The 13,652-nt window shown below is 39.9% G+C and overlaps 1 protein-coding gene and 1 long non-coding RNA gene across 5 annotated transcripts in view; both read left to right on the forward strand.

The window, feature by feature from the left end:
• Positions 1 to 13,652, forward strand: part of Ssh2 (slingshot protein phosphatase 2) — a 252,070-nt gene that overhangs the window by 214,613 nt on the left and 23,805 nt on the right. For all 4 annotated transcript variants that reach the window (XM_006246905.5, XM_039086021.2, XM_039086022.1 and 1 more), the window contains 4 exons: positions 2,760 to 2,954; positions 6,494 to 6,587; positions 6,715 to 6,843; positions 10,731 to 10,777. In XM_006246905.5, coding sequence (XP_006246967.1) covers positions 2,760 to 2,954; positions 6,494 to 6,587; positions 6,715 to 6,843; positions 10,731 to 10,777 — 465 coding nt within the window. The remainder of the gene's footprint in view (positions 1 to 2,759; positions 2,955 to 6,493; positions 6,588 to 6,714; positions 6,844 to 10,730; positions 10,778 to 13,652) is intronic.
• Positions 10,787 to 13,516, forward strand: LOC134480826 (uncharacterized). The gene is made up of 2 exons (XR_010055688.1): positions 10,787 to 12,091; positions 12,298 to 13,516. It is a non-coding gene; the product is annotated as an uncharacterized LOC134480826 (long non-coding RNA).

A 13,652-nucleotide genomic window follows, 5' to 3' on the forward strand; every position in this document is an offset into this window, starting at 1 on the left:
GACAGGTGACTCAAGTAAGTGTTTGCACACAAGCATAGAGACTTATTCAATCTGAAATATCTACTTTAAAAAAAAAAAAACAGACTAGAGCCAGGCAAACCTGAATCTAATCACCCTACTAGCCTCACCAAATTGATTAGCTCCAGGCTCAGTGAGAATCTCTGTCTCAAAGAAATAAGGAGGAGAGTGACTGAGGAGACACCAACAGGAGCATCTGCTTCCACGTGCAGGAGCACACATGCACACAAATGTATGCATATGTACATACCACACATACACACCTGAGAAATAAAACCACAGGTTACGTTTCTAAAATCCTTTCTAGCCTGGTAGTCGTGATGCACAGCTTCAGTCCCAGCACTGGGGAGGCAGAGGCAGGCTTCTCTGAGTTTGAGGCCAGCCTGGTCTTCAGAGTGAGTTCCAGGGCAGCCAGGGCTACACAGAGAAACCCTGTCTCAAAAACAAACAAACAAACAAACAAAGAACAACAACAAAAACCTAATTTAGTGAACTTTAAAAGTTTATGTGATATGGAATTGACATGGACATAAAGAGCATTCTAGCCATTGGTAGAGTAAACCAGAGTATCCTTTCTGGAGGGTGCTTTGCCAGTACGCCTCATAATTTTTAACCTAGTGATTCTAAGAATTTACTCTGAGATTATAACTATGTGTGTACAAGGATTTTAGTGTAAGAAAATTTTGTTGGTGTTCTAATAATAACAAAAACTTGGATTTAAATGTTCAAAAATAGAGATCAGTTAAATTTTGGTACATACATGTAATTTACTATTAAGCAACCAGTAAAAAAATGAGCATTATCGCATATAACCTGCATTCCCAGTGCTGGAGGAGTGGCGGGGTGAGACAGCAGGATAAGTCCTAAGTGCAGGCTCATAAGGAACTTTATATAGTGAGTCCCGGGTCTAGCTTATATGAGAGCCTGTCTCAAAAAAAAAAGAAAAATGTCCTTGGAGAATATTGAAATCAGATGTTGATGACAGGCTGTAAAATAGAAGAGCAGGTTATCAGTGCATCGTACAGCCATGCAGATTTGTTATGGCCTTCACATGGACCAAGAACTGGGAGCAGTAGCACCAACTTGAGCAGTGGTGCTAGGGTTGAATGGTATTTCTGACGTTTGTTTATTTTGTGGCACTGAGAAGCAAACTCGGTGCCTCCTGCATGCTACATGAGCACCATACAACGTTTATGTTTTGTTTTTAGTTTTTGGCTTTTGGCAGCAGTCTCTGTATAGCTCTGGCTGTCCTGGAACTCCCTAAGTAGGCCTAGCTGGCCTTAAACTCAGAGGCCTGCCTACCTCTGCTTCCCAAGTGCTGAGATTAAAGAGAGTGCCACCACACCTAAACAACTATAGAACCTTTTCAAAATGAACATGGATCACTTCTCTTGACGGGAAAAAAATAAAAGGTATTCTTTAAAAATATATAAGGCCGGAGTTGGGGATTTATCTCAGTGGTAGAGCGCTTGCCTAGGAAGCACAAGGCCCCGGGTTCGGTCCCCAGCTCCGGAAAAAAGAACAAAAAAAAAAAAAAATGAAATGAAATGGCTTAGCAGGTAAAGTCGCTGGCCAGACTGACAACCTGAGTGTGATCTGCAGGACGCTCTTGGTGCAGGAGGGGAACTAACACCCAGAAATTCACCTCTGAACCCCACATGTTTGCTACTGTGACACATGTACCCACTCACACTTCAATTTTTTTATTTATTTTAGAGGTGTTATACATTGACTCAACAGTTTAAAATACTTATTGATCATGCAGAAGCCCTAAATTTAATTCCAGCCCTCAATAATCCTCTGTAACTATAGTTCAGGGAATCCTTCATCCTTCTTCTGACTTCAGGCACACATGATGCACAGACAGACATGCAGTCAAAATACTCACACATAAAATAGTAAAATTAATTAAACGTATAAAGAAAACATTAGTTTATAGCTAATAAGACATTTATTTGAGCTTCAGCTATAATCTAGGTCTTATTTTTAAGCACTTGGAGATAAGCCAATAAACAAAATGTAGAAGGCCCTAGGTTTTGTGTGAGTTACTTCCTAGCATTTCTTTTGTGTGTTTTGTTTACTTTCTAGCATTTCTGCCGTTAGCATAGGTAAATAGAAAAAAGATAGGTTTTGGTTTTGTTTACCCTTCTTGAGTTTCTGAGTTCAGAGTCAGGAGGTTTAATTTAGTCTCAGTGTAGCCAGAGCTATTCTTAGAAGGTAACTCATGTGAATGAATAAATGGTTTAAAGAACTAGGAGACTAAGATAGCGAGAATGGTAAATGTCATTAGATCATTACTCCCTGAACATAAAAGGACATAGCCCAGTGGCTTAGGGGCATCTGCCTATGTGATCTTTGTGGAGCCCATAAAAATCATAGAGAATAGGCTATCACATGATTCTGTGCCAAAGAAAAACAAATTTTGAATAGTTAATTGTTGAAATTTTTGTTTGCTAATGACACAGTCACAACATGAGTCCAAAGATAAGGACATGAGGCCATAGGTTCCTAGACCTGTTTTTCACTGGGGAGTCAGTTGTCACTTCTCTTCCCCTCCCTCAGCTCCTGGCCTTGAAGAAGCAGGCAAGATCAGAGACTCTTGACTCCCATGGAGGGAGGAAATTCTCCGAAGACTGATACTCTGTAAACTTTAAAGTCTAGACAAGTTTGAAATAGAAGTGATGTTCATTCTTTGGGACCCCATAATTCTGTAGTGCTCATTTCTGGGCTTATCTTTCCAGGTCTGCACTACAGAGTTTGCACAAAGCTTGTGAAGTGGCCAGGATGCATAACTACTATCCAGGCAGCCTTTTTCTCACTTGGGTGAGTTACTATGAGAGCCACATAAACTCAGACCAGTCCTCAGTCAACGAATGGAATGCTATGCAGGATGTGCAGTCTCATCGGCCTGACTCTCCGGCCCTCTTCACAGACATGTAAGTCGGCTTGCTAAGGACAGTGGGAGCCCGTGTCCTAAGCAGCAAGTTCCTTAGGAACTAACCCTACCCACATATGTCATACATGTGTGGATAATCAACATGTAATGCTATAAAAATCTATTACTCAAGATTCCACTAATTTGAAATTTGAATTTAGAGGAATTGGCTGTGAAAAGGAGCATTTGATAAATTAGCAGCAAGATGCTTTTGAAGGGTTCCCTAAGAAATAAAGCTGACTTTCAAAGGAGAGCGCTTGCTCCTGTAGATGAAATCCCCAGGACCAAGAGTTGATGTGCTCTTTTTTCATTTACTGTAGCAACTGGGGCTGTTTATACTCTTTGGGACTGGAGGTCCACACCTTTAATCCCAGCGCTCAGGATCTGTTTCAAGGTCAGCCTGGTCTACAGAGCGAGTTCTAAGTCATCCAGAACTCCATAGTGAGACCCTGTCTCAGGAAAAAAAGATGGAAGAAAGATGTTTCCAATCCCTTTAAAAGAATATCTGGGTTAAATTTATTTCTGTTGAGTTGTGGTTTTATTTTAGGTCAAGAAGTAATCAAAACATCATCAGTGTTTTGAGTTAAAAAACAAGCAGAGAATTGTTGATTTTAGAGCCGTCTTTCCAGTAGACCTAGTCCTTTCAAGATATTATAGTAACCAAAAAGATCAGAATGTTTGGGAAATGGTCTTCGTGATTTCATTTTGTAAAGCGGTTGGTGGGTTCCAGAGGAACGGATGTTCTATCTAGCCCAACAGAGAAGTAAATTCTCCACAACCAGGGATAGTAGCACACAGCACACTTGGGGGACTAAGGCAGAAGGGTTTCAAGTTCTAGGCCTGCCTGGACTACATATAGTAGAACCAACCCCATCTCAAAATAAAGAATAAATATTTTAAAATCAGTAAACGGATGTTTTCCCTTCCTGGTTTGTGTTTGAGAAGATATCGGATCTGAAGCACAGAAGGACTTGCTTTACATTTGGAAACAAAACAACCAAAAAAGTAAAGGATCCTTTCACCCAGTAGACACTCACTGAATTTTAGTTCTTAGTTTTAAGTTGTATTTATAAATTATCTTTGTAGAAAAGGACTGAATAGAGACTGTAGACCAGAGTATCAGTGATATACAGGCTACTTTTATGTCAACTTGAAATAAAAAGTTGTCAGAAAGGAAGGAACCTCAATTGAGAAAATGCCTCCATAAGATCAGCCTATAGGCAAACCTATAGGATATTTACTTCGGTAGTGATTGATGGGGGTAGTGCCATCCCTGGGCTGAGTTCTATTTAAAAAAAAAAAAAAAAAAAAAAAAAAAAAGCAGTCTGAGCAAGCCATGAGAGGCAAGGCAGTAAGTAGCATCCCTCCATGGCATCTGCATCAGCTCCTGCCTCCAAGTTCCCGCTGAGTTCCTGTCCTCGCTTCTTTTAATGAAGGACTACCATATGGAAGTGTAAGCCAAATAAACCCTTTCCTCCCTAACTACTTTTGGTCATAATTTTTTAATCACAGCAATAGTAACCCTAACTAGAACACGGTTATGTCTAGATAGAGTGATTTTTAGTTAGTTTTGTTTTCTCTGTATTTTTACATTTTTTCCAGTAACATCAAAGAGGGGAAAGTGTTTGTGGGCTATAATGCTTTTTCTGTGCCCTCTTCCTACCCAAGTGAACTTTAAAAATCTATAAAAGGACAGTGAGGACAAAGGAAAGTGTGAGTCAAAATGTATTTACAGTGTTTACTGTGAACAGTTTGTGTTTGTAATCCAAGAGGGGCGTGTGTACATGGAGTTCCCCAGTGTGCACCATATACCAGGCTCAGAGAGGGGAAGGCTTTGTTCAAGGTCACATAACTGTAAGTACCAGAGCTACGATTAAACCTGGGTCTCTCTGCTGCCAAACTACTCCACCTCAGGATGTAAAGGACTCAGAGAAAAACTGCTTAACTAGGAAATCGAACCTATGCATGCACACAGCTGCTAAAATCTGTTTTTATCAACACATCTTTTCAGTGGAAGACTGTCATTACATGATTCCTGCCATATTAGCTGTGTCCAGAAAAAGATGAAGCCTAGATAAGAATTGTCCTCCTAGTCCCAACAGAAATGCCTTGTTGAGAACAGCAAGTGTTAGCTGTGTGCTGTGTAGTTCATGAAAAGCTGAGACCCTAAGCGCTCGGCACTCCAAGGGCGTGCAGATGCAGCGTGCACGGTTGGAGATTACCAAGGCTATTTTTGCAGCCAGTGATAAGGCTGTAAGCGGCAGGAACAGACAGGATGCCTGAAGGCTTAGGCCACGTCCATTTCTAAATAAGGAGATCCAGAACAGATACCTTTCTTGAGTAAGTAGGAACAAAGGTGGGATAGAAAGTACTCAAATTCTCCACAATGTGGAACTGTGCCTCTAGATAGAAGCATCTAGTTACTCAGAACCAGTGCTTTTCTAGTAGTGAAGAATCGGCTGCCTAGGCTGATTTCATATTAAAGTTCTAAGAGTAGATGTATTTTATTTTGTTTGTTTTGAGGCAGGGTCTTACTATGTAGCAATAACTGTCCTAGAAGTCACAATGTAGACCAGGGTGGCCTTGAACTCAGTGTGCTGAGACTAAAGCATGTGCCACCAAGAGTCAGAAGGCTAGGAAACGACACAGCGCTGCAGACAGAGAGCTGACTGGATTGAGTGGTCGGTTTTCCTGCTAACGTATATGATTACCAGTGTATCCTTTAACATACTTGTTTCCTTAACTATAAAATTAATAGAAAAACTTTACAGAATGAGCAGGAAGGAAAGAGCAGTGATACACACCTATAATCCCAGTACTTGGAAAACTGAAGCAGGAGGATTGAAAGTTCTAGGCCAGCCTGGACTACATAGCAAGACCTTGTCTCCAAACATAACAATTTCACAGAGCTGTTCTGAGAGCTGCCATGAGAAGGAAAGATGGAGCTGTTCATCCAGACAGCTGACCCTACAACCCACTTTGCAATACAGTTTGCCTTGTTGGAGGAAGGTGGATCCGTTCTCCTTGATCCCTAGCTTATGGGCCCACAGCAATGAATGATCCGCACAGGAAGGCATTTTAAGGTCAGGTTCAATTGAGAGTCACCACTAGGTTGCCCAGATTGGGATTCTAGCTCAGTAAGGAATGGTATCCAAAGGCACTCGATGGCAGTGTGAGATACGCCTGATACACCCAGCGTATCTTTGCTTCTTCATAAATCTGTGTATTTATAATGTATTTAAAGATGTTTAAACATATAGGACCTGTTCGAGTAATTTTTACATGTTTATATTCTATGGTTTTTATGTTGATTGATAGTTTGGGAGCGCGCTCTTATTGCTAGCTTTGGTTTTGGTTTTCGCTTTAGGACTTGTCTCATTACATGAGACCTGAAACTCACTATCTCTTCACTCAAAATTTTCATTTGCTTCTGCAATATAAATATGAGAGTAAGAGTAATAGTTTGGGAACATAATCCAGTGGTGAATTCATTGCTTTGATTAAGTTGTTTATGAAAAATCACTGCTTGTTTATTCTCAGACCAACTGAACGTGAGCGAACAGAAAGGCTTATTAAGACTAAGTTAAGGGAGATTATGATGCAAAAGGATTTGGAGAATATCACATCCAAAGAGGTAAGCGACTTTGAGTCCTCGTTGTTCCAAAGCCTTTAGTGGGATAACAGTAGATAGAGAGTTTAAGACGGTGTTGAAAACACAGAGGGACTTGACAGAGATTAACAGTGCATCATCTCCGTTTCAGATACGCACAGAACTGGAAATGCAGATGGTGTGCAACTTGCGGGAGTTTAAGGAGTTCATAGATAACGAGATGATCGTGATCCTGGGTCAGATGGACAGTCCGACCCAGATATTTGAGCACGTGTTCCTGGTGAGTACTGGAGACAGGAAGGAAAGAAATTGTTGCTTTATTACATTTCAACAAAATACAAGTGGACTGGAAAAACAAGTCAGTGGTTAAGAGCACTTACTATTCGTGCAAAGGACCCAGATTTAATTCCCAGCACCCACATGACTCTAGTTCCTGGGGATCTGAAGCCCCCTCCTGACCTCTGCAGTTACCAAGCATTCACCTGGTACACAGGAGATCAGGCAGTCAAGACACTCATGTAGATAAAATAAATAAATCTAAAAAACTTTTCATGTAACTGAAATTAAAAGCCTAGGCACTGTGTACTCAAGCCTTGTTGCTTTCTAATCATTTTGCTACATCATTTTACTAACACTGCTATATTATTTGTGCTTTTAATGTTGTTTACATGTACTGTAAGATAGGAATAATATTTGCTGCTGCTCATACCTTCCCAGGTCCTCTGTCAGTGGATCTTTATGTGGATTAAAACTTGTGCGTAGGGGCTGGGGATTTAGCTCAGTGGTAGAGCGCTTACCTAGGAAGCGCAAGGCCCTGGGTTCGGTCCCCAGCTCCGAAAAAAAGAACCAAAAAAAAAAAAAAAAAATTGTGCGTAGTGGGAATATTTAGACCAAAGAATTTAGCAAATGCTACAAACCAAGTCTTCCTTCCTCTAGATTATTAAATATGTCATCTGTTTTCAGAGTCAAAGATGTCAGTCACCTGTGGTTTCATAAAATATATCTAAATAGGATGATTTTTTTTCTCTTTGTACTGAATCTGTTTAAGATCTAATACAATTCATCAGAGTAGATGGGACCTATCTGTAACAAAGTCTGCTGGGCTGTGCTTGCTTAGCTATTGTTTGGAGTGCTAAGGATCAGATCCTGATCCTTGCACACGTTAAGTACATGTTCTATCATTGAACTGCATCCTCAGCCATGGACTTTTTTTTTTTTTCTTTTCTTTTTTTCGGAGCTGGGGAACGAACCCAGGGCCTTGCGCTTGCTAGGCAAGCGCTCTACCACTGAGCCAAATCCCCAACCCCAGCCATGGACTTTTAAGCATAAAACCATGTCACAACATCTTGAGGCCCTCAAGTTACTTTTCATGATTACTAAGAAATCAATAACTAAAAATTGTTCTTCATAGTTCCCAAACATTCAGTGACCTGTAATGCCTCAGGGAAGACACACATAGAGTAGATAGGAGGGCCTCTATGGTTGAAGAGTTCTAGCTTCATGTGTACATGGTAGTAGGAACAAAATTAACAAGAATACTTAAAAGCAAAAAAGAATACTAAAATATCATTTTTGTTTCCACTGTATTTTGGCCAAATAGGTTTCAAATGCTCCTTATCCTTATCCATTGAAAGGCCAGTACTGTCTCTATCCAGCAATGTAATGCTTCCAATTTCTAATGAATACATATGTGAACTGAACTGATTAGAAGCTAGGAAAAGGGATAGAAGAAGGATACACACATAGAAACTGGCTAAACTGGATTACTGCCCTCTGAACATTCTGGAGTTTATTTTTACCATGCAGTTAGATTTGCTACTGTTGGAAGCTTGACGTTGTAGAACATGTTGGTCTCTAGTATATGGGCTATAGCTATGGAATTACTGTGCAAAGCTGAACTGGCAGGGAACCTTTTTTCCAGTACATCTGAGGGACAGGCTTGCAGGCATATGCTGTCACATCCAGCTAAGACTTCTTACCATTTTTATTTTCTTTTTATGTGTATGTATATGCCCGTACACCACATTGATGCAGAGGCCAGAAGATAACATCAAATCCCAGGACAGATGGTTGTGAGCCACCTACCCTGTGGGTGCTGGAAACTGAACCCAGGTCCTCTAGAGAAGTGACAAGTCCTCTTAACCACTGAGCCATCTCTCCAGCCCTGGAGCTTTTACTTTTAAAGTGCATATTTGTGTACTTAGTTTTGAATAAAGAAAAATATCTTAAGTTTCACAGATAGTTTTGTTTTCTAAAGATTAGACATTCCTTTCCATTGTGAAATTTAATTTTTGTATTGTTTTGGAGCTTTTTTTGGTTTGGTTTGGTTTTAGTTTTCTGAAACTGGGTTTCTCTATGTAAGTCTGGCTGTCCTGAAACTTGCTCTGTAGACCAGGCTGGCTTCAAATTCAAGAGAGATCTGCCTGCCTCTGCCTCCTGAGTGCTGGAATTAAAGGTGTGAATAATTTTCGCATTTAAGAAAATAACTTCCACATAGAATTCTAAAATTTAACCTTCTTCAACATCCAAAATAAATGCTTGAAAGGTATTGTCTAAACATACTTATTTTGATGGCTTCTTCTCAGTTTGTAACACATGTCCTATGTCCAAACCCCTTTGTTGTCTCCAATAAGTATATACTTTCCCAGCAATTGGCATGAAAAAAGAGATCTATTCTAGTTTCAAGTTGCAGAGTTACTTTTCTCAAAGTTATCTCATTTCATGCATAGTTGCCATGCCTGGATCTCAACCAGACTTTGAGGAGAGGCAGCAATTCTCTCTCACTCTGGAAGAATGCTTAACTCTGCAATATACTGCACAGAGATCTGTTTATTCAGAAAAATACCAGCTGATATGGAGAAGGAATGTTTAGAACATAGTTCAAAGAAAATCTGCACTGAAGCTGATTGGTGGGTAGCCAGGTTATTATTAGGGAAAAGACTCATCTAAATTCTTGTAAGACTGTACAATTTCTCTGAGCTGGCAACCTTTGCCCAACCAGATTTTAGTGTCAACAGCTCCCCTGGAAGCTGTCTGATTTGGCTGAGAAAAACCTATGTGAATAGAGACCTTTGCAGAACAGCAACTTTTTTTTTCAGTTGAGCAAGGGAAATGAGAGTATTGGACAAGAGTAATTTTGCTTATGAATAAAGTGGCAGAATTTTTACTACTGGTTATCTTTTTCAATATTTGACATTGCAGATCTTTTCTAGAAGGGAGTTTTTAAATAAATTCAGCTACAAGCTGGTTATACTTATGATAGGACAGAGAAATTGTGTAGTATTAAATGGGCTACTTTTGTCATACACTGGGAGTGTATGCCATAAACCTCTTTTAAAAGGAAAATCCAAGGGGCAGCAAGATGGCTCATCAGATAAAGGCACTTGACACCATACCTAATGATCTGAGGTCGATCACCAGAACCCACACGGTAGGAGAGAAAAGGCTCTTTCAAGTTGTTCCCTTGTATGACCTCCACATATATGTCATGGCATGAGTACACCCACATCCACACACACATGTGTACATATACACACACATAAAATAAGATAAAATTATAGAAAATAAATTATGGCTAGAGATAGACCTCAATTGGTAGAGTGTTTGCCTAACCTGCACACAGCACTGTGTTTACTGCTGAGTTTCCTGGTGTACCCCTGTAGTCCCAGTGCTTAGGAGATAAGACAATAGGTTCTGAAGTTTGAAATCACTGGAGCCAGATGGCTCTGTGGTAAAGACACTTGGCCTCAAGCCTGACAACCTGAATTTGACCCCCCAGAACATACATGGTGGAAGAAAAGAACCAACTCTGGAAATCAGCTATCCTCTGATCTCAACATACATACACACTGTGACACTCATCTGTTCACACATGTGCACACACTCACCGCTCCCACCCCCAGGAAAAGATAATTGTTTACAGTATCAATAATAAAAACTAGATGAGGTTGGGGATTTAGCTCAGTGGTAGAGCGCTTGCCTAGCAAGCACAAGGCCCTGGGTTCGGTCCCCAGCTCCGGAAAAAAAAAACCTAGATGTGATAGCATGAAGTTCCTGGTACTAAGAGGCATGGAGTATGTTACTGAGTCACTGTTTAATGTTCCTTTTTAGATGCTGTGTTTAGCTGACTTGTTAATACTCACTAACCTTGTCTTTTTGGCTCCATAGGGCTCAGAATGGAATGCGTCAAACTTAGAGGACTTGCAGAACCGAGGGTGAGCACACAGAGCAATAGCTGACCCCCCTGTGTAACCGAAGTCCCTGTTTAATCTTTATATTTTCCTATCCAAGAAGTATCAATGCGTAACTTTAATCCTTAGAGTTGCTTTCAGCGCTCAGGGATAATTTTAAAAAATCAAAACAGTTGTTCTCTCAACCGTTTGATTCTCTTCCCTCCCAAGAAAGATCAGTTGTATTAGTTGGAGGTCTTTGAAAACCAAATGCCCAAGTGTTTGGTACTCTTTAAAAAGCAGATGTAGTTGCTAGAAATGTAAGCACAGTGAAGAAGAGAGTGGCTCATTTCTGATTGCTGTGATAGACTGAGAGTCAGAAGTCCCAATCAGCGCCATGCATACTCCCTACCTTCTTCTGACAAGAAACGTATTTACAACTGCTAAAATGAACTTCTAGTTTTCTTTTCTTTTCTTTTTTTTTTTTTTTTTTTTTCGGAGCTGGGGATCGAACCCAGGGCCTTGCGCTTCCTAGGCAAGCGCTCTACCGCTGAGCTAAATCCCCAACCCCCGAACTTCTAGTTTTCATACCAAAAAAAAAAAAAATTCCAAGTAGGAAAAAATAGTTGCTTATTTGGAAGATATAAAAACAAGTATAACTTGAAAATTTCTACTTAGTAAGGATTGGTCTGGAGCTTTTAAAGCTAGAGACTATGTCTTCATATCTTCATCTGAATTCATGTCTGCCTAGCTCAGCTTCACACCATGATGATGGTCAGTGTGAATGAATAAACACGTGAGAACTGTCATTTGCCCAGTGACAGATGAAGGGAGGAAATCAGCTCGTAAGATGGGCTGAGAATTCAAAGACCATCCTCGGCTATAATCCTGTGTCTTCCAGTTGCCCTCTGAATTCTAAATAAATTGTTCCCCAGTGGGTTTCGGGACATGTCCTTTGAAGATGAGACCCTGGTTGCACCTTAAACACCGAAGCTGCCTTATCTGCAGAAGTTCTCTTAGATTTCCTTGGTTTTGAGAAACGGTTTTTGATAATGTACAATCCTGTAAAATTTAAAAGAGGTATCATTCTAGAAAATTAATAAATGATATTTAGTATGAAATCTGAGATTTGACATAGCCCTGCTTGCCAGATGCATTATAATCAAATTGTATATACATACACTAGCCTATAATCTGAGCTAGAGAGAAGACTCATCCACCTCATTGCTTCTTTTGTTAAAACATTTTATAAAAACATTAAATCTGTATACATTAATGGGGTACCATATGATGTTTGGGTACATATATGTTTTAAATCAAGTTTGTCATCTGGAACACTTTCAATTCTTATTTTAATAAGTTTTTTTTTTTTTTTTTTTTAAGATTTATTTATTTATTATATATATAAGTACACTGTAGCTGTCTTCAGATACACCAGAAGAGGGCATCGGATCTCTTTACAGATGGTTGTGAGCCACCATGTGGTTGCTGGGAATTGAACTCATGACCTCTGAAAGAGCAGTCGGGTGCTCTTAACTGCTGAGCCATCTCTCCAGCCCAATAAGTTTTTTTTTTTATGTGTATACGTATTTTGCCTGCATCAAATCCCCAGGGACCAGGGTTACAGATAGTTGTGAGCTGCTATGCTGGGAATTGAATATGAGTTCAATGAAAGAACATCCACTGTTCTTAACCATTAAGCCATCTCTTCTCCCTCCATTTATCAATTCTTTATGGTGAAAACTTCAAAATATTTTCTCCTTGCTTTTTGAAATGTTCAGTGTGTAGCTACCCAGCACCCTGCTGTGGAATATGAGCCATCACTTACTCTTAGAAGGCTACACTACAAAGTGCAACTGACTCTTAAAAAAACAGGATGATTTAAATTAAAAAAACAAAAAAACAAAACAACAACAGAATGATTGACAGGGCAGTGGTGGCACAGACCTTTGATCCCAGCACTCCGGAGGCAGAGGCAGGCGCATCTCTGACTTCAAGGACAGCCAGGGCTGCACAGCAAAACCCTGTCTCAGAAAGGAAGGAAGGAGGAAGAAAGGGAAAGAAAGGAAGAAAGAAAAGAAAGAAAAGATAGATTGGATGTACAGACATCTCCTGAGGTCTTACTTCTTAACTCCAGGGGCTCTTAAGCTTTAGTGTGTGTGTTTATTCACAGGACTGTACGCACTGACCCCTGCTAGTGCTTCATGGTATTTCAAAGCACAAGTTTTAGCATTAAGGTCATTTCCAGGTAGTCTAATGACTTCAGAAACTAACTCCAAGTGTTACTCCACATAAAATCACACAATGGCAGATAGAGCAAAGAAATTCTGAGGCATTGCAGTAGCAGCCAGCAGTGGACATCATTAGCTCTGAAGTGAAAAGAACTAGAAAGCTTGCCTTGTCTCTATAGAGATGATGTCATAATCTATCACTGAAGTACAAGGTTAGAGTAAGAGACTGTTAGGTTTGGGGTTTTTGGGGGTTTTTTTTGTTTGTTTTTTTTTGTTTGTTTTTTTTTTTTTGTTATCATTAATTTTGTGTGTGAGAGTCCAGGAGGAGGCCAGAGCAGCAAACAGTCTAAACCTCTGAGCCATCTCTCCATCCCCTCATTATCTTAAATAAAATCAGCAAGCCAGACATGGTGACTTATACCTTTAATCCCAGCACTCAGGAGGAAAAGGCAAATGGATCTGAGATTTCAGCCAGACTGGTCTATATAGAGTTCCAAGGAAGCTAGAGCTATATAGAGAGACCTTGTCTTGAAACAAGTAAATAAAAAATAAAGTGAGTGTGCTTGCTTTTCCTTTTATTGAAGGTAAGGCATGATGCAATATAGTTAACACAAAGTATACAGTTCTGTGGGAGGTAGCTTCTGAGTTATGCAAACTACCTAAGTAATTAAGAACCTTTTTAAACAAGA

Source organism: Rattus norvegicus, chromosome 10 (genome assembly GCF_036323735.1).
Source record: "Rattus norvegicus strain BN/NHsdMcwi chromosome 10, GRCr8, whole genome shotgun sequence".
Lineage (NCBI taxonomy): Eukaryota > Metazoa > Chordata > Mammalia > Rodentia > Muridae > Rattus > Rattus norvegicus.